At 45.6% G+C, this 27,641-nt stretch overlaps 1 protein-coding gene across 1 annotated transcript; it reads left to right on the top strand.

The window, feature by feature from the left end:
* The first annotated feature begins 8,846 nt into the window (after nucleotides 1-8,846).
* LOC8053676 (pre-mRNA-splicing factor SPF27) lies at nucleotides 8,847-26,690 on the top strand. The gene is made up of 6 exons (XM_029984217.3): nucleotides 8,847-9,165; nucleotides 9,332-9,424; nucleotides 10,660-10,730; nucleotides 14,850-15,062; nucleotides 25,751-25,831; nucleotides 26,333-26,690. Exons 1-6 carry the CDS (start codon nucleotides 8,986-8,988, stop codon nucleotides 26,610-26,612), a joined length of 918 nt encoding a protein of 305 aa, XP_029840077.3. The 5' UTR covers nucleotides 8,847-8,985; the 3' UTR covers nucleotides 26,613-26,690.
* The last annotated feature ends 951 nt before the right edge of the window (nucleotides 26,691-27,641 follow it).

Below are 27,641 nucleotides of genomic sequence, written 5' to 3'. Positions count from 1 at the left end.
ACATTTTATTTAGCATCGAAGAAAACTAGAACAAATTTAAACTATTTTCCTTTTTTCCTTCCTCGGGAGATATATTTTTTAAATAATAATAACTTGATTGGGAGGGGTATTGAGAGGGCATTAACGTGAAACAATAAAACAGACAGCCCTTTGCGGGACATTGCACTGACATAAAATACGAGGCCCATTTCTACTATTATTTACTTATTTGGATGTTTAGATGCCCTAGGAAGTACAAATCCGTTTAATTTGTTTTTAATTATATTATTTCGTTTACAATATAGTAGCTTTCTCAAGGCCGTTTTTAAGCGCTCGGTCATCTTGAGTCGAAATAAACCGGTTTCAGGGAAATGCTAGACCGATACCTGGTTATATTTAGGTTATAGACTTCCCTGTTTTAAACGACAAACACCGATGAACTTATTTTGGTGTTTTAAATACATAATTTGTTAAAATAGAAAAACGTCAAAAGCATCCCTGTGCGTCAAAAACACGAAATCGGTTCAAACTGAAATGACGAAAATAATCCCTTCAGAAGGGGAACAAGAGGGACAAAGGGCAAACACAAATTTTCAATCACAGCTAGTTTCTCTTCTCCAGGGATTATTTTCGTCATTCTTGTCCAGCTCGCTTAGTTTTTTATAAGTTCCTTTCAGCGATAATCACCAGTTTTAGCGTCTGTTCCATGCAAATTGCCAAAATACAACGTTGTCTTAAAAATAAATAAAAATCAAAACACATGCACGAATTTCGCTTAAAATAATTCCCTAAAAATCTACAGCGTACAGCGTAGCGTAAAAAATATACAATTCTCCGCCAGATAAAAAAAAATCTCAATTTTAGAAATAAAGATTACATTAGGTTTGTGCGAAAAGATGCACGAAAGATAAATTACACTTGTCATCTGTCAGTCAGGCACCTATTGCTCCTTTATTATGCATTTATTTTGTACTAAAAATGTCTTTATTAATACTATGAAATTTAAAAGTGCTATGAATGTCATTAACGTATGTACAGCAACAATCAATCTTAGCGTGATCAAACTGCGGAACCGTATGGTCACGTGGTGTCGGGTTGAACCCAAGTGCGCAAAAAAAAATAAAGTAGTTAAAAAAAAAAAATGTTTTTTCCCTCATACTTTTGGGTTATGTTTTACATTACAATACCATTCTTCGCCGGAAAATTAAGAAATAAAACTAAAATAAAATCACTTTAATAATAAAAATTGTTTTTCATCACGTCGTTTTTTTTTTTGTTTTTCTTTTTTCCTTTTCTTAAAGAATTCTTCCCTGCGACTGAGCCTAAGCATTGCAACCAATCTGAATCTTCAATTTAACTGTTTGTATCGTGGTTGTCAGCAAAATGCGATACCAAATGCGGCAGATGCGATACTCGAGCTCAGGTACTACAGCAGTGGCCCCACGTAAGGCCCTTTGATGAATTCAAACATATCAAGGGCCACATGGATGGGCCCAGGCTAGCGCTCCAAGAAGAGAAAAAAGAACACGAGGGTGTGCACTCCAGTTTAGCTTGATTTCGACTATGCAGATGCTGTTACGTGAAACAGGTTCACCAAACAGGCAGTCTTTGGGTACACGACGCAATATATCTCAGTTACGAACTACATTATAGCACGATGCAGTAACGTCAAACAAATGTAATTCTCGAACATTGTACATTTAATGTACTCATATATATACATATAGTCCTCCCACCACACACAAAAAAAGAAAGAAAACAATTGTGTGTGCGTGTGTTATTAGCGCAAAAGTAATTTACGCATTGCCAAACTCTCATTTTCCGCCCAAACGTCGCACTAGCGGTCCGAACCAGATGCCAACGTGTTAGAACTGGCCGTTATTTCATTAAAAAGTTGTGATTTGCATAACACTTCAATGGGAAAACGGGGCCCGCCTCCGCTTCAGCTCCATGTGTTCAAGAGCTCCGTAGGCCGTCATTTTTTCTTTCTTTCAATTAAATTTTTAGAAAATCGATTATAACTTTGAAATAAGATAACGGTTAGTTCTGAAAGTTCGCCACGTGCTACGGGCTTATGTCCGGACGGCTGGCGCTACATTTGGGCGGAGAATAATAATAATAAAAAAATTACCGTAACATTTTTTTTTTATTGTAGGAAAATTTTTGTAAGGTGCAATAGCACAAAAAAAGAAAACGATCGGCGTATTTTTATTTCTTTCTCTCTCTCTTCTACTTCTAGCCTTAAAATGCGAAAGACCGCCAACGTCGCGTTTGCGTTAACCACTGATCTCTATGACAATTGCTGGATCGCGCTTCCCCGCTTGTTCGCTGCAGCGCAAGTGAAGCCACCGGACTTCACTCGCTTGGGATACGATTTGCCGTTTTTGCTAGCCTTTGCTGCGGTTTTCCAGCGTGCTGTAGACACGTTTTCTTCTCGTTCGTCGTCATTCGCCGAAGAAGTTTTTTGAAGACTCTTTGCATTGTTGAGACTTGCCGTTGTGAACACGTGGAAAATTTTACGAAAGTGCAGTGTCGCAGGAAAAAGGCACAACGCGTCGAAAGGAAGGGCTGGCGGCGTGTTCAAAGCTTCCTTGGCACGCCGAAGTGCCGTGTCTCTGTGCCTTCGCACGCTTGGATACCGACCAAGAACCGACGCCGTGTGTATGTGTTTAGCGAGTGCAATGTGCGTGAAGCTGTTCGTGCCTCTGGATCAGCGTCTTTTCCCCTCGCGGTTTAGGAACGAGCTTAATCCAGCGTCCACTAGCGACGGAAGATGGGGGGAAGGTACGTCTTTTTTTCGTCCTTAGACGATTTACACAATACCGTGCACAACAGCTCCTCAGCACTGATCAGTGCTGGCTTATTATCAACCTACTTAATTGCACTTGACGTCTGAGCGCGGCTCGCCTAATTGTAATTGGTCAACAGATTGCACACGACCATATCGGCCGCGCTTCAAAGATTTCCATTCTCGCCGTCTTGTACTTTTGCTTTCGAAAACCCCCCTGGCTCCACAACGTTGCCCTATTCGTGCTCCCACGGAATCTATTAGAGTAGATTTGGGACATAGCCATGGTTAATATAGTACATAAGAACACGTACAGATCTCCCCCTTTTATTGATAGCAACTCACCGGAACAGCTGGACGATCCAGAACTCCGTGGCCGATATATATAAATGATCTAAAGGCATCTACGCGCGACACACGTTCAGAACTTTGGCGCGGCGTCAATTCTTGACCGGTATCCAAGCGTGCGAAGGCACAAAGATGCATCACCCGGCGCGCCTAGGAAGCTTTGATCACGCCGCGACACCGGCGACACGTTTTCGACGAGTTGTACCTTTTGATACGGCATCACGCACATTGCACTCGCTAAACACATTCACACGGCGTCGGTTCTTGGTCAGTATCCAAGCGCGCGAAGGCACAGAGACACGGCACTTCGGCGTGCCACGGAAGCTTTGAACACGCCGCCAGCCCTTCCTTTCGACGCGTTGTGCCTTTTTCCTGCAACACTGCACTTTCGTAAAATTTTCCACGTGTTCACAACGGCAAGTCTCAACAATACACAGAGTCTCAAAAAACTTCCTCGGCGAATGACGACGAACGAGTAGAAAACGTGTCTACAGCACGCTGGAAAACCGCAGCAAAAGGCTAGCAAAATGGGAAATCGTATCCCAGCGGGGTTGCGTCCGGTGGCTTCACTTGCGGGAGCGGCAAGCGCGTTCCAGCAATTGTCATTGAGATCAGTGGCGTTAACTCTAACAGACAGTGTACGTTAACGTTCATAGATAGCCACAGTTGGTGACAACCAACGAGGTAGAGGGGCTTAGAGTGATAAACCGGAAGTTCGGAAGTGGCACCCCCCCGGTTGCCGCCATATTTTACGCAAATGTGACCACTCGTCACGTGACCTTCCAAGAGCCGTGACGTCACAGGTAAGATGGCAGCGCCCAGAGCTGGCGGATGCGAGTTTGTTCTGTGCGCGGTAGCCGTGATGTGCAGCTGCTTTCTGACGACTTCGGGCTTCTTCGTGTTCGCTGACGCAGGTATAATGTGAAAATATGAAGGAATGAGACTTTATACCGTTTTTGCGCAAGATCGCTCTGGATCAACGCCTGTGAGACAGCATCAGCTCTGCATCGCCGTACCGGTGCTTGGATTCCGGGATGTGTCCGAGGATCGATAGAACTTTGAGTGCTTTTAACATGAAATTTTCGCATTCTCTTAGCTTTGTTTGAACGTTGAATTATCTAAGAATCTACGCTAAATGTATACGTCGCGTTAGGGCCTAAGGGAAGTTGTTTCAGCCCTCCGTCACCGAACAACCATAGCAACTTTTAGCGAGGAAGCTCCTGCGATTTTAACCTTTTGTGCTAATCCACGATTCTACGTTCGATCGCTTTTCTTCCTTTTTTTGTGTGTGTGTGTGTGAGTGCGAAGTGCACCCTTATTTTCAGCTATGAGGTTGGCGTTTTATTGAGTATGGGGAAGAATAAATCATTGCAGGCACCTGCTTCAAAGCTATTCGACTTGCTATAAGAACAACTGTTTTGGTGCATGCATAGATTAACTGCGCATTTTTTCTGTTTTGTAGGATTTATTGCAGCTATACTCTTTTCCATCAAGAGTGCATTGTATTAGTCGGTCAATTATTTAATTGTTCTAATTACCTGGATAAGATGATTCATATTTGTGTTCATCCCTTGCCTGGAGAGCAGTCTTGTTGAAAAATGTTGACTACCATTCCTTTCGGTCTCTTCAATAGACTCTTTTTAAAAGTGTGGGCTGTCTATACTTGGCATCACCGTAACTTGGAAAAGGCCAACCGCCACAGCCCCCTCGAGCCAATCAGAGAGACGGAGCGAAGGTGTGTGACAAATCTGTGCAGACGAGCACTCTGGTGATATGCTTTCATGTGCCTCTCTCCAATGTGTGTATTGACTCACCGAGACCGTAGCCTTTGCCGTCTGCCAAATTCTGATGAAACAAATTACAGTAGCTACTTCTGTAATTACCCCAGGCTTTCATACTTTGGGTATTTGTTCGACAAGAATGTTGTGTCCGCCATCCCTGTGAATTCGGCTCAGCACCTATTGGACTCGAATGCTGCATTGGCGTTCGACGTGAACTGGGGCCCATTCATGTGCTTTGCGCCGAAAAAAATGGTGACGGTTGTGTTGCTTGATAAGGTTCTGCAAAGGGTCTATTGTGTCATACATATAGGAAGTGTCATGCTATATAACAATGCATCAACACATACTATTAAACTATATGCTCAGAGGTGTGTTTGTTTTTCCAATTAACAAGTTACAGCAGTGTGCTTTAATGCTATTATCATGTGTGTAGTTTTAAGTATCCTCTCTGCAATGCCTACAAAGGCCCCTGGAAGGAATAAATTAATAAATAACATTTTCACATCACTGGAGTTGGTTTTCGGATGCACCACATGTTCAGGAAAGGTTGAACGAGTGCAGCCCCATGCAACAAGTCTGCCAGTCTGGTATTTCCCATTAATTAATATTGAAGGGTCAGAGATGCGAGTGTCCTCGTAAGGTCCAGAGCATGCAATGGACACAATTCTCGGTGTGTAGACTCTCAAGGCATGAAGGCAAACGGAAATATGTTTATCTGGTTAGTGTATCAAATATGTTTATTTCCACTTGATTACAAAATTATTGATTCTTAGTAAATGGTTCCATAACGAGTTCTTTCTGCGACAGTCTCGTGTCAGGCGTTCAGTCGTAGTACCTGTGGACCTTGTTGTCGGATGACGCTCCTGGCACGTCGGTGTTCAGTTTGGTCGAGTGGCAACTTTGACCGACTGATGCTGTCTTGTAATCATACGTCATGTGCACTGAAGCTGCAGGGCTGGCTTCTAATCCGAAAATTTTCCTGGTAGTTTTCGGCATCAATGTAGCAAGTTCGGGCATGTATTGCTTACGTGGCTGTGCCTTTTGCTGTACCGTTGACTTGAAAGCTGGCAACAATTTTTGTTTGCTATTCAAGTCTGGTGATGCTTGCAGTTCACTTTTGAGAGCAACCAACCATTCTATTCCTTCAAGTCACTCAGAGGCATTCTCCCTCAAAGTTGCAAATTGTGTGCTTCGTGGAGTGGACACAGAAAATTGGTGTCAGCAAGTTTTTAGGTATTGTCCTTGGACGACAACCGACACCAAATCCACTGTCACTGCATCGCCGTTAACCTGCTTTGTCGTGCTTACCTCTTGTTGAGGTGATGGACATGAGGAGCTTCGGGGTAATCAGGGATTCAGAATCTTCGATTCAGCACCTTCGGCATCAGGGACAAAGGTCGCCGAAGGTAATCCTTAATCTCCCGTGGTCGCTCCTCGAGACGTAATCGAGGGTCGTTTGGCACGAACCCTCGCAGACCAATTCATTGGTACGGGCTGCTTTGGTAGACATGGTCGGCTTCATGCAGTGGTAGCAAAGTGGTTTTCGGTCGCACATTCGCATCACCTACGTTTTCCTCTGTGTACTTTGTTGAGCGCGGACCTACACACGATGTCGGAAATGCTTCGGCGTTAGAGTGTCTCATTGAATTGGCATTGAATACTAAGGGGCAGCCGGTGGCGGTCGTCGTGCTATTGTGGCGTAAGTTGCCCTTGGTTTGTCAGATGCCGCTTCGCTCGCAGAACTCTCGGTTGAAATACCTGTCAAACTTGTTCCGAAACAATCTCGGCAATCAAAATAAAAGCCGGGCAACTGATGGCAGGAAGTAGCTTCCTTATCTCCTCCCAGGCAACGTCGTGGGTGATGTCGTGGATGCCTGGGAGGCTGGCGTCGAAGTAGTAGCTGGACAACTCGAGTGTCGAGACGCCGGGAAGTTGTTCATAGTGGCAGGCTCGGGCATGCAGTGCACATTCCATGTTGGAAGCCTCAGTGATATGAACACTTCGACTGTTGTTGGGGGGTTGCGGACAAGGCTGCCGAAGGTGTTGTCCCTCACGTGGGGCGCATGGGATTCTTAGGTTCTTGTCTTCTGTAGCATCAAGGTCGGCGTGGGCGTGGGCGCTCGATCAAGCGCAAAACATCCTCCACGAGTGCGGTGGCGCTCTCATTGGGGCAGTGTCCTGGACAGAATCAAGAATGCGGCTCTCTTTCGTTGATGTTGGCCGACGGATGCGCGCTTCAGCTTGATCTTGCAAACTTCCCATGACGTTAAGGAGGATCCACGGTTCTCAGACCGGCGCCGGCAGTTGCTTCCACGAGAAGTATAGGTTCTGCAGGAGCTGGTTGTCTGTCCACCCAATGTGGCGGGCGACACTGTCATATTGTTCAATCCAGTCCTTGACGTCTTCATACAGCTTGCGTGAAAAAGCGTCGGAGTGTGATTTGCGACGGGCATGCAAACAATGGTGGGAGGGGACACGGTTTGCTGCTACAGGTTTGTCATTGTTGGCTTAGTCAGCTTCGGATTTTCTGACAGGACACCGAATTCCGGTGGTTTTTCCTGGTAGCAGCAACTGGCTCGGATTTCAGGTGCTTCGTGGTGTATTTCCGAGGTTACTCCTTGTGGTACTTGGTCGTCTTGTGGTTGTTCTGCCAGGCTCGGGTCAGAACTTTGCCTACGGCTCGACAGGGGTATAAGACGCAGAATAGTCCGCCAGCCGTGTCCCATTATCGGGTAACTCGGCTGAAGAGCCGCTGGGTTCACACAGAGTGAAGGGCTACGGGTAAGGTGCCCAGTACCTCCACCTGAACATACGATTACAGCTGAGCATGACCTGCAGTGTCCCAGAATAGTGAATATTGATAGAAGATAGGACTGGAACAAGGATCCGTGACAGTATAACAAAACTAGCAGAAGAGAATCTATCCTGACCACTGAAGAAGCTGCATTGCTTTAGTGGCATTCTGTCCGAATAAATCCTCTCCTTCGGGGTTTGGCGACTGCCGTGGACGAACTGAACTGAAATGGATGTGGGACCACTTTTCTGGTAATGAGCCACTGCAGACTGTTGCCACAAAGCGGCGTGAGCTGGGTACGTAACACGCTCGGTGAAATGTCCGGACAGCTTGCAATTCGCGTAACGAGTGTGGATGAAACGTTTGTGTTGACGAAACGTGCGACAGACCAGCGGGATCAATACCAACTGCAACACCTGTGCTCCGTGAAAGTGCACGGCTACGCCGGAACAATTTCGGAAGCAGCACAGCATCACCTAAAGCATGGCACAGGAACTACCAGCTTGAAGGCAGCTCTTCGGTGCGCCGCACACCTGTGCTCCGTGAAAGTGCACTTCTACGTCGGAACAATTTGTAAGCAGCACAGCATCATTCAGCACGGCACGGGAACTACCAGCTTCAAGGCAGCCTTCCGGTGCGCCGCACAACCGAAGTGAGCCCTCGGTCATTTGATCGAAGCTGCACCGTGATTGCACACCGCCAAGCACGACTCAGGCAATTTCCGTCGCTAAACTGTGTATCCAAATATATTGCACGCGCTTCACTGCAAACCTCGAAGATTCCGATGGTCAACGAGAGCACAGAAACGTCGCCTTAAATTTTATCCTAGCGGTATCCGAATCAATCCGAGGTCCGAGCAACGTAGGTCAGATTGTCTCTTCCGTGGCAATATCCCGGTCGGTCACCAGCGAAATGCACACCGTTTCTCCGTATTTTCACGTTATACCTACGTCAAACACCACGCTGAACTCTGAACTCGCTTTCGACCGGCCTCATATGACGGCTTCCGCGTCTGAAATCAACTCGCCGAGACGAACGACAACCAACAAAGCATCCGACAAGCTCCGGCCAGCTGGGGCCAGCCGCAGCATGGGCGCTGCCATCTTTCCTGTGACGTCACGTATTTGGTTTGGTCATGTGACGTGTGGTCAAATTTGCGTACAATGGCAGCCTCCTTATGGGGGTCACTTTCGAGTGCAGACCGGAACCCCGGTTTATCGCTCTAAGCCCCTCTACCTCGTTGGTGACAACATCGAAGGAGAATCCCCAGTCCGAAGCTAGCGGGATGCATATTTATGGACATTCTAGCGGGTTTATGCTCCAATAAGACCGCAACACTGATCGAACTAATTTCAGTACGTCGAGCCAATCTCAATCCGAATCCAAGAGTCACAAACAACATGGCCGGCGAAGTGCTTGTTGACGCTCTCCCTTACATTGATCAAGGATACGATGAACCCGGTATTCGAGAAGCCGTGAGTTGAGATCTTATGCAATCGATTTTCTTAAGCCAAACATCACATTTTGTTTTTGACACACTAAAATGCTGGTTAACACTAACCATGCTGCAGCCATCCCTTTTGAACGCTCTATGCTTCGCCACCTACAGCGTGCTTCTCGCCGATTTCTCTTTTTTATTAGGTCATGGCTATGGTCGAGGAAGAAACACGGCGGTACAGGCCGACGAAGAACTATCTGGAACACTTGCCACAGCTGTCTCTGCATCAGTTCGAGGTAAGTCGTCCAACCTTGCCCATACCCGGCTCGGGCATGAATTAACGGGGTGGCGTAAAAATTGTCATTGCATATTTATTCAAGTTCGTGAAGGTTCATCCATCCAGTCTGCAGTGCCGCATAAAGATGCACTCAAAATATTTCTACGACTGAAACGATGCTGGATGGCATGCGACAGAGGCACATCATTCGGTGGCCCGACTCTGTGGCGTCTACGAAGTTCTTTGGCCCGCTTCACACGGGGCAATTTCTCCCAGCAACTTGACATCGCAAGTTGCTGGTTTCGCGCGTTCACACGCAGCAACCAATTGCTGCAATTTGCCAGCATCATCATTAAATTTTATTTTTCTTGCACTATTTAGGTACACAGTTAGCCGCTATAAACATGCTTTTATACCTTTAAATGGCGTTGACAAATATAACTCATCTTTCTGAAACGGTTAATTTCCAAACACAATAAATTTCAGACCAGAACCAAATCTTTAGTTGTCATCATCACCGGCACGGGGTATCACGTGAAAATATTGCATCCCTGATTAGCCTGCTGCCACTTGAAACGTCTTCGAATTGCTCCGAGTGGCTCGCTTGTTTCGAGCCGGACCCTATCTCAGCAATTCGTGTCGATATGGAAAAGCTAGGGAACAACCCGCCAGAAACCCCCAAATTGCTGAGAAAGTTGCCCTTTCGTGTTGTTTGTTTCGACCTCGTGTGTTTCTTTTGTTTTAAGTCAAATTAGATTATCAACACGCTCAAATCTTTAAAAATATGTTCTTCAGACAAATTTAAATGTCATAAATAAGGCTGCTAGATTTCTAAAAAAATTTTTTAATGGTTTTAGATTTGAAAGGAAACGGGGATTGTTGTAAGAAAATTATCTCACCAACACCTCTGCACTGCTTTCAGTTGAAGGGAGCTGTTCGACTTCTTTTCTAGACATTAAGTATTGCTGTCCTGTATTGTGTTCAACCCTAAGCTGACAGGATAATAAGAAGGGGCCCGCCGAGCCAATCAGCTGCCTGCCTGTCATGACCTGACTCGCCTCTCCGCACGTGTGTATCGGCGGGATTATAATCGTGTGTGCAAAAGATCCACATATGACTGGTCCAATGAGCTTGCAGCTTCCACCGCCATGCCAGTATTGTGGTGTGTGAATTGTGGAATGTAGTTCTTGCTATCTCTTCCTCTGTCTGTGGTGTCGGTCTCTATTACTTAATCAGCTATGCGTCTCATTGCAGTCTGAAACTATGAAGACCGAGTTTGAGCGCCTTCAGTCGAGGCTACCCATGGAGATGATGAGCATGAAAAGGTAAGGGGCACCCCTGCCGTGCACAAATGCCGTTAAGCTTAACATGACCCAAACTGTCGACATTGATGACAAAAGTATTCGGTCGGTGACTATGCAGACTTTTGCCGGTATGTCTGATTTTGTATTGTTCCTTTTTTCTCCTTATTTCTGGATTTTACGCCACGTCGTTCCTAACCACCTTAGCTGTCCACTTCAGTCAGTTTTGAACTGAACATGCACATCCTTGTGGCAGCGCAATTTCTAGTGTCGTCTTCTCACATCCACAGCGAAAACAGAGTTGCGTTGAGTGGAGAAAATCGTCTTTGTGAGATTTCAACTCTTAGTATTACGAGAGATTGAGTTACTGTATTAATGTTTGCGTGCCATTATTTTTGCGAACTGAAATTTTCGCAAAATTTAAGGGCACGCGAAACTTTCGATCCTTAAGAGTTTCAATGCAGGTTTCTGGAATTCGCGAATTTTAGCGGTCGCGATTATGTCCTTTGTGACCGATTCGCAAAAACTAGAAGCCGCAAAAATAAAAGCAAGCTCTAAAAATATAAACTCGTAGAGTATCGAGCGCGACACTGCCATAGAATACCGAGCATGCACCCGTGCCACATTGAGTGCCCACCCCTTCTTTTTAAGCATTTGAAATATAGGCGAAGGACGTATCAGTTGCCTACCTTGGCAAACTTCTGAGCCCATCGAGCTAACTCAGGTGTCCCTCCCTGTCAGCTGCTTCTCTGACAAGCTGTTGCAAGGTAGTGAAGCTTTACACGCATGCGCCGGTGCGGAGCATGGAAGCTTGAGACAAGCGCGTTGGTGCAAAGCAGGCTTGAGGGGAGTGGCTGCTTGAAAAATTAGGGGCTCCACCAGACTGCTAGGGCATTTCACGGGGTTAAAGGAGGGCCTACCCCACCACATGCCACTTTTGCTTTCCTGCTCTCAAACCTACCGACTACACATCCCCCCCCCCTTTTCTTTTTTTATTATCTTCGACTTTTTGGTGGGTACTTGCTCTGTATTTTACGGCATCTGCATCACCCTAAAAAAAGAAAGAATGTCCATGCTTAGGGTGCGACAAAGACCGCAGGACATTTCCTATATTTCAAGACATGTGTCAGGAAGATTGTGCTTTACAGACTTGATATACATACTCTTGTTAGTTTTCTTTTGCAAGGCATGGTGCTGCATCGAAGGGATGTGCAACCATATTGTCGCGAGCGAGATGGTAGTACATTATCAGTGCTGAAATTTAATCTAAATGTTATGTGTCAGCCGCAAAAATGCCCATTTGATCGATCACCTAGGGCTAATACAAGCTGCGTTCTCATCTTTATTATCAGCTGATAGCACCACAATACTACTGTGAGTGGTCATTTCTTATGTATCCAGTGCCTTGAATTTTTTTTAAAATTATTATTAGTAGTTTGCAGGGATTTTGTATTTATGCAATTTCTTTGGGACAAGTGGTTCCAACAGTGTTTCTGGAATCCTGCACATTTTGAATGTGGAAGGAAAACAACACTCCATAGAATGTCAGCATTAATGCGCGAGAAACATCGACAAACTTTTGTACAAAGAGTATATAGCGAATGTGGTCGTGATGTTCTCCCTTTGCCTAATATTTGGCTACTTTATCCTAGCTTCTTTTTGTTTTAGAATTTTGTCTGCTCGGGTTACTCAAAGTCAGTAGCCTTCAGTGAACCTCCTGACCTCTTTGCAACTGTTCAGACGTTTGCTTCCTTGTCATTAGCCCAACTTCGCACCTGAGGTATTCTCAGAGTTATAAAACACCTACGGTAGGCCACTTTCAAATTGAGAGCCTTCTTGTCTACACCACTGGCTGAGACAGGGGGATGAAAAGAAATGTGGTCTGTTCTGTGGATCCTCGCGCTGCAACACAAATTGCTGGAATTGGCTCTGGATCTCGACAGGCGAGCAACTAAAAAATCTCGTAGGCGTTTGGAGCGGCAGCAGGAGATCCGACGCAGTATTCCCACGTGAGACCCCCCCCCCCCCCCCCCCCCCGCCCCCTGAGGGTGGTGTGGTGATGATCACTGTCCATGGAGTTTAATTTCGTTCTGGTTTGCAGTGGTTCGTTTCTATGACTAAATGGTTTCGTGGAGACCACTTGGTATCCTCAACACCAGTGATGTGATTGCTGCGCCAAGGGGCTAACCCTGCTACATCCTGCTACATTTTGCCAAGCTATGGGTAATCTGCGCCAAGCCTGCGCCAAAGGACCAATTTTGGTAGCCTTCTAAACCAAAACTAAACTGAGTACCGTAATTGAGCACGCGGTGAGCTAGGTGGCGCAAGCGGCCGCCCGACACAAAGTACCCTGCATCAATCGTTCTTCCGGTCTTGCATGGTTTTCCCGTCATGTCCCGTTCTGCGTCCTAATCGTCTCGCGTTTTTTTAATTTTTTTATTGATAGTTGCGGATGTGTGCGGCGCTCCGACGCTAACGTGCTGGGGTACCAGCCACGCCATCATGCTATGAAACGAAACCACGTTTTCGCGCTGCGGGAGTTCCTTTGTGAGCTGAAGCACTCGCTCCCGAAAGCAACGGCCGGGGGAAAACTATATTTGGTCCCTGCCTGCCAGTCACCGTGGTCGCGCGACGTCGGGTGTTGCCGTCGGGTGTTGCCGTCCCCACGTAGATATGGCGCTTTCTAAAATGAAACTAAATACCGCCGCATGTTCATCAACATTCCTGTTCTTGTTTAATTCGCTACTACAAAAATCCCTCTTTAGCTCACAGACTTCTGTGTCGAAGTATTGATTACCTAGGTTTCTCTCGGTGGGCCTTCTTTCGAGAGGGACCCCAGTACGTGAAAAATCTGCAGTGAAAGAAAGTTGGTGAAGAGAAGTGAGCTAAAGCAAAGAAGGCAATGTCTGCACGCTGAACCCGCGCAGTGCGCTTGTTTGTCTCGAGTTCAGTCGTTGCATAAAGCGCTCCAAGATCCTTTTGACCCTGGCTCGTGATGTCTTGCATCGATGTGCTCAGGATTTTTTTTCTGTGTGTTTAGTTTGTACCTTGCCTGCCGGCCTGGCAAGCACGTGCCACTGGACTGTTTTTTGTCGTATGCTGGACAGTTACATTTTGCATACAATTTTGAGAACCAGTTGGCGACGGAGCGGAGTGGCGTCATTTCGATCGAGCAGCCATGCATCTCCGCTCGCGCGACAATTTCGCATCGCACTGCAGTAGTTACATGTTTCATCAATTGGAGACTGCTTTCATTTATTTTATCACTAGCAACCTAATGCTGTGCTACTTATACTGAGCTGGTCATTTTCAAATAAATTTTAATATGTGCACTTTGGTTCTTACTTACCTATAGCGGGTACATATATACGTATCATTTAACTGAAGCATTGCAAAATGTGTCATGTCATTGGCATTTCAGTTACGTGTTGAAAGGCTCCCAGTTGGCGTAACTTGACTATAATTTGTTTATTGCGGCAAGCAAAGTCTCCTTGGTTTGCCCCACACTTAAAACAAATATTTTTATTTTTCTAATATCTTCTACAATAGCCAATTTTGCTGCTCCGGAGCACTATTTTGGCTGCTCCAAAAGCCAATTTTGCTGCTCCGAAACACTGTTTTAGCGGCTCCACAAGCCACTTTTGTTGCTCCAAAATACTGTTCTGGCTGCTCCAAAAGGTGCTCCAAAACGGCTTAGGCCAATCACATCACTGCAACATGCACCAGCACGATGCGCCGGCTCCCGCTACGTCGTTTGTCGCCACTTTGGGATTTCTTTCAACGCGTGGGCATTACAGGACGCCAAACTCGTCTGTAGACCTTTTCCGACACGTGCGGCGGCGTCCGCAGCGCCAAAGGGAATGCCGGGCTCGATGGGTGCAACCGGTCATAGTAGACGACAGGCACAACACTGAGGTGACGGCAAACGGGCAAGTGTGGGCAAGCAATTGCACTACCCTCTTGCCCTCTTCAGTGTCACGTGATAGGCTAGGTGTGCGGACTTTCGTAACTTTTGCGAAAGGTTCGTCGAAGGCACGTTCCAGGCACCATAGTATTAATTCGGGAGGCCTGTGCTGCCGGCGTTGCGACGTCAAGATGCTGCAAAACACGGCTGCACCTGGAGCGGGCCCAATGGTCTTGCAGGTATGAGCTGCCCCAGCCGGCGGCGGGCAAGACGACCGACGTGGCGTCGTGGAGCGAGTGCGTGGACAACTCGTGGGCCCAGCTGGAGCACCAGGCCACCCGCATCGCTAACCTGGAGCTCATGGCACGCTACGGATGCGAGGCTTGGAAGGCCTACAATGCCGCGCTGGTGCGCATGCTGCACCAGCTGCAGAAGCAGCTGCAGGACCTCAGGTCAGATTGGCATCACCGTCCGCTCATTACTTTTGACGTAGAACGTGTTATGTTGTCACGGATCGCCACACCATGTCACTTAGTTGGCAAGCACTCGTTCGAGCGCTTGCCGATCTCCACCATAGATGTCACAGACGGCTGGTGATGAAACAATGAATAACTGAGATAACTAGAGGTTTAATGTGGCACAGTCACGTCAATACAAAAAGTTCAACAAATGGCTTCATTGCGAGTGTCCAAGTCGGCGTTGCAGCAGATTCAAGCGCCAATGTGAAACTGACTTCGGTGCAGCGTGCTATGGCCACCTCCATACGCGATTTCTTTTCACGAAAGTACTACCGTATTTTCCGGTGTATAAGACGCGGTTTTTTTCAAAAGTTCTTGCTGGTGCGTCTTATACAACGGTGCGTCTTATACGCGAATTGTTTTTTTTTTTTTTTTGCGAGTTCAGAAATTTGGAATTTACTCGGTTGATGTTCAAGCTTGTTTCACCAAAAACAAAATATCGCTACCGATCACGCGGTCTTAACACGGTGATACTTCAATACGGGGACCACCGCGTGCCACGTTTTAGGTGAACTCCAAGATTGCAAACATGCGGTCGTTGCGGATGCGGAGGTCCCAGGCGTAAGTAATGTGAAATGCCAACAGGTGGCGACAATCACGCTTCTCGCCAAGACAAGCCAGGACAAGCCAGGACAAGCCGCCTCTCTTTTTCAGTCGCCATTTTCATCTTTGTTCGCTCTGCGTACGTGCGTCGTCGTGTTTTCCTGCCATCTGCCCGGTCTTGCTACAATATGCCACCGCAGTCGCGCAAGAGCTACACAGCGAAGTTTAAATTATCTGCGGTCGAGTACGCTACCGAACACGGTAACCGGGCTGCAGGTCGCCGTTTCGACGTCACCGAGAAGATGATTCGCACATGGCGACAGTCGTCCACCAAACTACAGGCGATGAAAAGTGGAAAAAAGGCTGACCGCGGAAAGAAGGCGCGGTGGCCTGAACTTGAAGACCGGCTCGTCAAGTGGGCTCTTGGCGGTGCCCACAATTCGGGTGCGTCTTATACAAAGGTGCGTCTTATACACCGGAAAATACGGTAATCGGGAACATAAAGTAAGTGACAAAAATGTGCTGAAACCTACCAGAGAGACAAAGAGTAGTGAAACCAAAAATAGACTGAGCAGGGTTTGAACCCAGCTCACCCGCACAAAGCCGCATATGTTGCAAACTGTGCAGTCGGCATTATAGCCGGCTTCAACAAACACAATGAGAACGCTGGTGCATTTCTCTCGGACGACTGGCCTTGAGCATGCATTCATTGCTTTCTATCATACTTTGACTGTGAATGCCTCTTCAAAGCTCTCGAGATGCCCAACTGTCATTGAAAGTAGAGAGCTTGTGCTGGAGGTGGTTAATAATAATTGTAATAATAATAGTACAGTCGAATCTCATTAATTCAAACTCTCTTAATTCAAACTTGTGGATAATTCAAACTAATATGCAGGTCCCATCCTATGCGTCTCTATGGGAGGAAACTCCCGGTAATTCAAACTTTGCTTTATTCAAACAAATTTTCGGTCCCCCTCAAGTTTGAATTAACGAGATTCGACTGTACCTTTATTTTTCCAACAAAAACAACAACAAAACTGAGGAACCTGCCTATCATGCAGATTCTTCTAATCCTTAATGCAGATTCTTCCAATACACTCCTGTAATGCAGGATTGTTGTACAAAAATTCACTGGCCTGAAAAAGAACCAGAGAAAGGGCAGAAGCACTTAATTTTATACCGGTGTTCTCTACGCAAAAAAAGCGAGCTCAAAATGTTATCACAAGGCAGCCATCACTCGCACATAAGGCGGGAGAGTGTACAGGAGGTGGAATGAAAGAGGACAGGCACGTGCTTTGTGGAGAATGGAGACTCATTGAGAAGGGGGGTCAAAGCTGAGATGTGCATCCTCGAGAGACGTGAACTTGGCATTCGACTACCGCTCGAGTGCTAGCTTTGTCGGGGCTTCTCTTCGTTGATGCTACTTGCCGAAACGTTTGTGCCGTCTAGGCCCAAAATGCGTACCATGCTCCCCTCTGCAACATCACCGTGAAGCAACACACAATAGTTTCTTTGTTACCGCTGGGCGTTTTCAGGTAAGATTGAACAACCATGTCCGGTGGCCTTTTCTAATTTTGATGAAAAAAATATATTTTGCTGGCTTCATGCTTGGAAAAATAAAACCAATCCTTGTTCAAAAAAAAAAAAAATTGTCTTAGCGAAAAAAAATTGTAAGCAACCTCTCAGTCACGTGCGCGTTTTGTGTATCGTGCGATGTTGGCATTTCGGGCGTTTTCCCCAAAAGTACTGTTCTAGCTACGGGTCTAAAAGTATTTACTGACAAACTAGGCAGAGGAAGAATTGACAAAAAGTATTATTCACGGAGTATTCACGGAGCAACTGAGAAACAAAATCGCAAACACGAGACATTGCGCAATGACGCTCTAGATTAAAGATTTTGTCTCTCCGTATCTATAATAACTAAGATCTTCAAACTTTGCCAGTGTGTTGCTCTGTATATAGGTAACTCTCAAAAGTTCAACTCTCAGAAATTAACGTTTATAATATGTACTAACAGAATCTGCAAAACCGTAATGCAATATTCGTGTGGCTCAGAAGTTATAAAGCGAGAAATATGTCCGAATTCACGCTAACGTGGTTGCTAAAAATGGGGCGTGCACATACACATTCTTCACAATTTCATTGTTATTAAAATGCGTAAAAATCCTACGAGGTGGTGAGGAGGTGGACAGTAGTTTTGAAGGGAAAATTCTTAATACATTTTTGTACAACTGACCCGAAAATGCCTATGAGCAGGAGTGATCGAGAGGTGCCACCCTGTAACATGCTTCGCGGTGCCCGTTTCAACAGCCGGCATGTAGCATCTCCGTCCATGCGACGTAAAGGAAGCAACTGGAGCGGCTTTTCAGGCAGAAGAGCCTACAACCTTGGCGGTAACATGATATAGGAGGTAGGGCGCGGCAGAACCTGAACCTGCACCGCCTGTAAGAGCCAATAAATCCGCCGCCGTGAAAGACTGCACAAAAAAAAAATACTGCAGAAGAGAAAAAACAAAACTTGCTATTGAATGAGATTGTTTGTAACTTCATTTATATGACAACGGTTTAGAGAATCGTGAAATCCAGTTTGGGTATGCTCATGTGACCTACGTCAGTGATGGTGCAGCAAGCCACTTTAAGAACAAATACGAAGTACACGAGCTGCAGTGCAACAAGCACACGTCAGCGAAGTGGATTTTTTCCGCTACTGAACATGGCAAGAGTGCCTGCGATGGAATGGGGGTCGTGTCAAGCACCAGGCAACGTTGTACAACCTCCGACGGCCCACCACGTCGGTGATCAAGTCAGCGACAGAGATGGTTGCCCCAATGGACACTAAACTGCCGAACGTGAAACTAATCCAACTTTCGAAAGCTGAGGTCAAAGTGTTCAAGGACATGAAAGCAAAGGAGTGAGACTCTGTTTCTGTTGTGCGTGGAATTCATCCTTGTGACTTGTGGCAGTGTAAGCGGTCCGACACTTCACAACCACAGCTGTTTTAGCAAGAATACCAGACGCAGAAAAGATACCTTTGAAAGTAAAGTCTCCCATGGATGCAAAAAGCAGATCGATGTCGCGAGCTTGCGGTGCCACTGAGAAGAAACGAACGGTAATCGTTACAGGCAAAACGGGAAAAAAATATTTCTCCTTGAAGGGCCAGTAGAGCACCGTGACCGATTCAGGTCAGAAAGAATGCATGCGACAAGCGCCGAATGTGTGCACAGGACCTTGATTCATTAAATTCGGTTCAATTGTACCACTTTAAACATAAGTTTCTTTCTTATCACTATTTAAACGAGATTGTTGGCAGCCCAGCCCGAAGGGTAGGCTTTGAAATTCACTGATCTGAGAAATCTGTAATTAAATTGTTGGCTTGTGCTTCAAACCAGTGGCGTCACAAGGGTGGGCGGGGGGGTGGACCGCCCCGGGTGCAGCGCTCAGGGGGGTGTTGCGGCAGGCCACGAAAGCGGGGAAGGGGGGGGGGGGGGGGGGAGGGGAGTCGCGGCGGGCCACGCGAGAGCGGGGGAAGGGGGGGGGGGGGGGGGGGGTGTCGCGGCGGGCTACCCCGCTTTGGGTGCCGCTGACCCTTGTGACGCCACTGCTTCATACTTACCTGTAATATTTTGTATGAATTCTTATGTTTCACGAACTCCTGTCACAGTGCTTTCTCTACACAGACTTCCTACATTTTTCGACCCCTTGCTTGCCCTTGTTTGAAATCGGCAATGTCCTATCTTCCTCTACTTCTGTTGCAGCAATTCTGTATATTTAGCACTCTGTAAATTCAAAAATACAGAAATATTGCAAAGCATTTTCGAAGGGCCTAATAGGACAGATAGTGCAACCAGCCTCTGAGCGACACAGCAGAGGCTGGTTGCACTATCTCTCCACGGGGCGCGGTGCCGTCGGGGCCGAGACGCACTCCGATAGCAAACCGAAACTTGAAAGCCCGTCGATTTTGTGCGGTTTTTCAAAAACCCGTAAAATGTTTCGCGTGCCTCCTATTGTTCTGCAATTTGTTGATTTAGTGGTTTTTGATGATGCTGAGCAATTTTCTAATTGAAACAATGCCCTTAAACACAATATTAAAGAAGTTAATTACGCAAAAATAATTAACAATATAATTATCCTGGACTTTAATAATTTTCTTAAATAGGCCCCTGGCCCAGGACCAAAACTACACAAGCCTTTTTTTTGTTGCGACGCATAGTTTTCGCAATATCGAATTTGTCCACCCTTCGTGTAACACCCTGTATACAGAGCAACACACTAGCAAAGTTTGAAGATTTTAGCTTTTATAGATAGGGAGAAAAAAAAACACTTTAATCCAGAGCGTTAGTGTGCAATGTGCCATGTTTGCAATTTCTCAAAATAATGACCCTAATACTCGGTGAATAACACTTTTTGTCAATTCTTCCTATGCCTAATTTCTCAGTAAATATTTCTAGACCTGTAGCTAGAACATTTTTTGGGGGGAAGGTGCCCAAAATGCCAACATCGCACGATACACAAAACGCGCACATGACTGGGGGGTACTTACAATTTTTTTTTTTGCAAAGACATTTTTTTTTTTTTTTATAAAACAAGGATTGTTTTTATTTTTCTGGGCATGGAGGGCAGCAAATTATATTTTTCTCATCAAAATTAAAAATGGTCACCAGGCATAATTGTTCGATTTTACCTGAAAACGCCCCGCTGTTTTTGCCACGATAGTTTGGGGAATGCGTGAATTTGTTTTATCTTGGGGCTGTTACTAGGTTCCAAGATCACTGGTCATGTGCTTCATGCTTCATTATATTTTTTTGGGGGGGGGTCTATCATGCAAGAAAGCAAAGCCTCTGAAACTTGTGAAAATGAAAAACAAGGATGGAAACATGGTATTTTTGTTGCTGGTTCTTCATTCGATTCCCATTTTGGCGACGCCATCTAGGGCTCTCTTTTATTCTACCTTATCGAAAAAGTGAGAGAGTTACACAAATAATTGTGCGTTACTTGTAGCAGTTCTTTGTGGCACTACGTAGAAATCTCCCGTGATACCCGTTTACTTGGACATCCCGACACATTGAATAAGTTATATTTCGCACTGGCATGCATCTGCACGTCTCACACAGACTTGTAAAGTAATCCGTTACTTTTTCAAGTAATTTTGTAATTACCATGTTACTTTCTTGTTGCAGTAATTTGTAATGTATTTTATTATATATATTCGTAACAGATTACTTTAATTACCACTCTTTACTTTTTAAAAATATGAACATAATACAAAAACTGGAGCAATGTGATCAGGCCATTCAGCAGCACAAAGATAGCAAGTTCAACAAAATAGAAAGCATTGAGAAGAGGAAAGTAACCAAAAAGAAAACACAATTTTTTTTTGTATGACCAGTCACTAGAACCACTAGAAAAACTTGCAAGGCATATACAAATATGCGAAAGACAAAGATCAAGAAGACAACGCCAAGTAGGCTCTGCCTCTTTTCATCGCCTTCCATCGTGTTTTTCTTCTTCTGGGCAGGAGGAAGCTCTTTGTTTTAATGCGAAAGCATTAACTGGGGAGGGGGGGTCTCATGGAGCGAGCCGATGTCATCATTTCGAAGTGCGAAAACAGCACCTTAAATCCTTTCTCCAAATGTAGCCAGCTCCGAGCTATGAAACCATGTGAAAAGCCTAGACAACGGCACCTAGTTTCCCCGATCCCAAAGGAGCGAAGCAAAGCTGATGATGGCGTGCGTCGACAAGGCTCCCATTGGCCGCTGTGCGTCAGTTTGAACAATCGCTCACCCGATGGCTCTTTGTGTCTGCGAGGCAGTGGCTTTACCGTTCCACACCCAAGGTCAGTGCGCCATACGCCGCAGACGAAAGAAGGGAGCGATGAGTGGCGTGCGTGCTTTCGCATTCACAACTGATAAGAAGTGCTTAGGTGTATCTATTTGTCTTTCACTTTCACACAGTTTCACCCTTTCCAACTTTTTCGACTTCTCCCGCCACCTGCAGAGACATGAAACGCGGGTTCATTCCCCTTCGATTCGCAAGCTCACAGCTTGCATAACGGATTAGGTAGCCTCGCGCGAAGGGGTCGAGGTTGCTTCTCTTAGTCTTTGATGTTCGCTACTGTATTCTAGTATTCTCTTGAGGCACGGCTGAAAAGCGCCTGGTGTTTTGTAGATCGGTTCCTTAAAGAGATGGTGAACCGAAATTTGAATTTTAAAAGAACAATGCTGGAGATGTAGGCGGGACGCTACAATCCCTACAACACTACTAGTAAGGCGATACCTCAAATGGACGGCCGTATTTTTGGAAAAAGAAGTCAAGATTGAACCAGGCCGGCGAGGCGCGTGATGTCAAGATGCCTAGTTTCCTCCTCTCTTCGCTTCGCTCCCTCAAGGCCGCGAGGCGGAGAAGACGCGAGGCCGTTCCCTCTCCTTCTCGGAAAAACATGACATCAACATTCCTGCCAAATGCGCCTCTTTTTTTGAAAAATACGGTCATCTGTTCGAGATATCGCTGTATGAGTGATGTTTGGGTGTTTGTAGCATCCCGTTGCACGCCTTGGCCGCGTGTTTTGGTGAGTCCAGATTTCGGTTCAGCATCCCTTTAACTCTGAATCTCCTAGCAGAGGTAGACGCTGTTACTGAGCATGCGCACCGCTATAGTCAGTTACAGGTTAAGAAAAGTACTTGAGGGAAAGGAGGACACAGTCAGTTACAGGTTAAGAAAAGCATTCGAGGGAAAGGAGGACTGGGGAGGAGGAAGCAAACAGAATGCTGGAGCGGAGAGAAGGAAACTTCCTCCTTTCTCCAGCATTTTGTTTGCTCCCTCCTCCCCAGCTTTCCTTTCCCTCAAAAACTTTTCTGAACCTGTACCCGACTATAGCTTTGTCTGCCAAATTTCGTTTCTGGTCGCCTTAAGCTAGCGTGATGGTGGGTGTGCTTGCAGCTTTCGCTGCTTTGTCAGTTTACACGTGAACGGAGTACACATCCATTCTTTCTCTTAAATACAATATTTTATTTGTACAAGGACTACCATAATGTGGGCATGTAAAAAATGCAAAGTAGTGTTGCAGAACAATTTTGAAAACATCAAAATTGCGCCTATTGTTTTTTTATAAGTGTATGGGAAAAGTAATCTGAAGGTAATTTGTTACGTACCGAATAAAGTAATCAGTTACTTTCCAGCCAAAGTAATTTGTAACGGTAATCCATTACATTTGAGGCTTGGTAATTTGTAATTGTAATCCATTACATTTTTCAAGTTAGCGGGCACAAGTTTGGTCTAACGTCATAGCCAGTGATAGGGCAAAACACTTGGCGCTCAGCATCAAAGCACTTCAGAAATTTTCATGCGTCTTACGGCATAACTTTGACATTTTGGAATACTTTGTTGTGACATTACAACAGCGTATGCGTCTCTCGCTGGAACAGTTTGAGTCGCGACGAAGTTTCAAAATTGGAGTTCAAGCATCAAAGTTTCGGGAAATCGTGGGTTCAACCTTATCAATCATAGCGTTAATTGGGAAACATGTGTGTAACTTCAAAACAACCGGCTGCCTGTGGCGTTCAGGTTCGCTGTCCCGGCAGTGAGTTTGATAGATGGCATAATCATTGTCTACCATGAGAATTGGCCATCAACACATTCAGAATTCTGTCTCCAAGAAGTCAAAATCTGGCAATGAGAAGTACACATCTAATCGTCCCTTCCCAGGTGAAGTCTGAGGTGAGTGATACTTCCGTGTACCGTCAAACAAGCATTGTGCTTAGGTTGTTTTGAGGTCAGAGAAGACTTACGTATCCAGTTTTGCTGAATTGTGCACGTTCCAGACAACCTATTTGACATGTGACTGGAAGGACACCTTAGTGCAGTGTGTTTATGTACCTAGAATGAATGCATTACCAAACACAGAGTGCTGTTTGCTTTGGTCCACTGGTCATGACATAGCATGGTGCTTCATCGTTTTCTGCCATTTGGTCTAGTTCGCTTCCGTTTTGCCGTCACAAATGTTGGGATGTACCACGTGTGTTTGGGAAATGAGAGCAGTGTCTTTTTACCCGCATAAATAAACTGCGCATTGCAGGAAGCCGAAACTCTCTGAAAATGTAATGCTGGCATTTGGGATAGAACACGAAACTTTGAGAACATGACGCTTTCTGGGTAAATAAAACAAAAGAGAAAAAAAATATATTTCTCTTGGAGCCTGCGTCTACCTAAGACTAATACAGTCAAACCTCGACGTAACGAAGTCGGGAAAATTCAGAATTTACTTCGTTACATTGAAATTTTGCTACATAGAAATTCGAGGCTAACGTTAAAGAAAGTTTCCACAAATGTTTCTCGGGTGCACAAAACTAACCTTGGTCGCCTTTATTTCGGTTGAAAGTAGTTAGTCACCTTTTTCTGGGCCACTCTTGGCACTATTATTGGCATCACACAACGTTCGCATAGCCAGACGGCCTGCATTGCGTCTTCGTCTTGCTGTGTGATCGCGAACCACCTCAAGACATCGATCGCGTCCACCACTTCACGGTCACTGGGCACGTCGCAGGTGTCTTGCTCATCAGGCTCGACGTCGTCTCTGTCTTGCAAGTTCCCACGAACATGGCTAGCTATCGCCTCGTCGGTCACCTCCTCCGTCGCAATGACAGCAGAGTCGGTGTATAGAAAGTTGTCGAGGTCGACGTTGTCAGGGGCGGCTCCATTGCCTTTGAGGCTCCATCGCCCAGGACAATGAGAAATGCACGCTTTTAGTTAGGCCTCGAAACAAACTATGCAGCGCGAACGAAGCTGACGAACAAAACGACGGCGGCTCTAGTGTCCTCTAGTGGCCGTTCTGTACACCACACTCGCCAGGTTCGGCCCGTTTCACCCTTTGAGCTTTATCGGGGGCCCATTTCAGCGCATGTGCTTCCCAAAATCTCCTTTGGGGCCCAAAAGTTTGGGACAAATTGTCCATGAAACTTCGTTACTTTGAAATTTCGGCAAACGGGACTTCATTACATAAAGGTCAAAAATACATGGCGTGCATATGCTTGCGGTTAGAAAAAGTTATGTACTTCGTTACAGCGGGGGTTTCGTTGCATTGAGGTTTGACTGTATCGTCATAACAAGAAATGACGTTCGGGTGCATTTAGGATTCATTTCACTGAAAACAACTTGTCAACAAGAAAGAAAACAGTATGCTCTGTTTTGTTGCCAAGTGTTTTTAACTTATATAATTGACACATGTATCTGCATTGTCAGTTCTTGTTTTGTCATATTTAGCTAGGTCTTTTATTTTTTGATCTAGGTAATGCCATGTTCTCAAACTTTTGCATTCTGTCCCAACCGCTAGCGTCACATTCGCACGGTGTTGCAGCTTCCTGCGATGCATAGTTTATTTACACAGGCCAGAAAACATGGTTATTTTTTCTCAAAAACACCCAGTGTAATACAAATGACTGGAAATGCAGTATGACCACGATGGATAACTTACAACTTCATTATTGCAGCCGATGCTCTCCTCATGGAAGGAAGCATTTATTCATGTCTGGGCGAGTAGTGTTAGGACAGTGTTTGTCCAAGATGCGTCGCATCTGGATTCTGTAATTGTTAAAATATGATGGTTGTGAGGTCGAAACCACCTTTACCGACCCGGGTGCTGTTTGTGGCCCACACATACACATTCAGAATGCCAGAAAGCAACTAAATCATGGCTATTTTCTTACTGTGAGTATTTATGTTACGAACTTAATTATTTCACGCACTGTATAGTGTTCCTCATTTCAGTGTTTTTACGGTGCTGATTAGTGTGGTCTGGCAACCCTCCGAAACTATTCATATTTATCCAAAATGTTTGAGATTCGGCCTCTTTTCCAAAACCTTTTGAAACACTTGTTTAGGGCCCGAGACTTGTTTCGGAGAAAGTTTCGCCCATCACTAGTCACAACCGAGCAAATCTGTAGACATTCCAGAGATGGCATGATCTCAACAAAGGGAGATACATCTTTGTTGAAAACCAGAACAAAAAACAGAACTGCAATTTTGAATCAAACATGCTCTCAATTCAAAACGATTGTGATCCTCCATACTTTTGTGTTGCCTGTGCAGGAAACAGATTCAGGAGGTGAACTGGCAGAGGAAGACCTCACAGACTGAGGCGGGAGAAAAGCTCAAGAACCTGGAAGTCAGGTAGGTCACTTTGTTATCTCCTCTGGCATCAAAGACAACCGGTACAGCAAAGTTTGTAATGAGGCTTACGAGATGAAGCAATGTGTCACGGCAGCTAAGCCGGCTTTTCCCAAAGCTTGCAACAACATTAATCTGAATAACTAATAAAAATGAGTGTGAATTGTATTAATACCACTGCCATTAACTCAATATGTTTTTAATGGCACATTTGAAGGACCGAGGTGATTCAAAATCACAAAGAACTAAACAGACTTCATATTGTAAAGTGATTCCAATGGGAATCCAGCTCTATCACAAGTATGAGGCTGATCTAAGGTTGCAAGCAAGATAAATTTATTTGGTTTTTCGTGACAAATGCGTGCCACCATCTGCGCTCGTCCTGTAATCGCATCCACTTTCCCATTCAAATTTGAACAAGCGTGGGAGCAGAGACCCAAAGCGTTCCAACGACAGGCAAGAGAGGGGCACCGCGTTGACATTCTGACCCGTTTTCTCGGACAGCTGGGTGAGTCTCGTGAGTAAGAACTACGAGATCGAGCGGGCCTGCGTGGAACTGGAGAAGGAGATTGCGACTCTGGAGGCGGACTACGATGCTAGGAAGAAGCAGCCGCACCACGAACAACCGCCCGACGAAAAGAGAGAGCAGCAGAAGCTACAACGGGACCAGCCACCGGAACCGCAGGGGGACTCCGAAGAGCCGGAGAAGATGGAGACGGATGCGGGCGTCCCTTCCACGACAGAGACAGGCAAGGAGGGAGAGGAAGAGGTTGCACCAAAATGACAGCGCATCACCTTTTTGTTTCCGCTACTTTTCCCGTGTTGTTGTATCTTCTCATAATAAAAATGCCTGGATCAGATAGATCTGGAATGTCAGTACTTAGCTCTGCATAAAGAATGCTATTTTTACTGTGCAGTCTTATGGAATCTGTGCGTTGAGAAGAGCGGATTGGGGTTTTTCAGCCAATAGATTAATGTCCTGTTTATAGGTAGGCTGGTTAGTGCAGAAGTGCGGGCCGGTAGTAATGTCGCTTGTTCGTAAGTATTGCTGTCTCCATGGGTAGAATTCCAGGTTTTTGGAAATTTGCAGGATGTATATTTTATGTTTGGTTTTACTGCGAATACAGCAATTGAGGCAATTTACTTTCAGTTGATTCCAGTCTCTTAAATTTGGTGTTTATCCGGGTTCAAGTTTGCTGTATTCCCGGTTCTCCAAAGTTAGCTATAAATGAAAGCAATTAAGATACACACAGAAACACATCAAAAGACAATGGAAGCCATTCTAATTGTTAGCAGTGCCCAGCAGGGTTTTAGAGCACTGCCTCCATCATTATCCAAAACCCAAAGTACAAGCTCGAACCTTAACAGTGGCTAGCTTAATTGTGTACAGTGCTCGCCAAACTTATTCAAAACGGCATCTTATCCCATGAAAGCACTATGCTGGTGGTAGCTCAAGAACTTCTCCAGGATGTAACGCTCCGTGGAACAGTCCGAGCTAGGGAGGCCGCTTGCTCAATGCTGAAATCGCTGCTGTACAGGGGACAATGGAGCAATTCTTTCTGCTAGGTGATATATGCTTTTTGTCTTTCTCTGTAGAAACATAAAATGCTGACTGATTGAATCATCTAATCACTGACTGTTTTGACAGTCACCTGTGCGTCTTCATGCAAAAAATACATGGTGATAACTACAGATCAGCCGGCCGAAAAAGTTGCTGCGGTGTCTATGGTCCAACAAGCAGCCTCCCGTGCTTGGGCTGTTCCATTGAGTGCTATGCCATGGAGCAGTTGTTTGGTTACCGCCAGTATAGCAC

This window comes from Ixodes scapularis, unplaced genomic scaffold (genome assembly GCF_016920785.2).
Source record: "Ixodes scapularis isolate PalLabHiFi unplaced genomic scaffold, ASM1692078v2 PGA_scaffold1__304_contigs__length_218370807, whole genome shotgun sequence".
Classification (NCBI taxonomy): domain Eukaryota; kingdom Metazoa; phylum Arthropoda; class Arachnida; order Ixodida; family Ixodidae; genus Ixodes; species Ixodes scapularis.
Note: the sequence above shows the minus strand (reverse complement) of the source record. Positions and strands in the feature narration are given on the sequence as shown.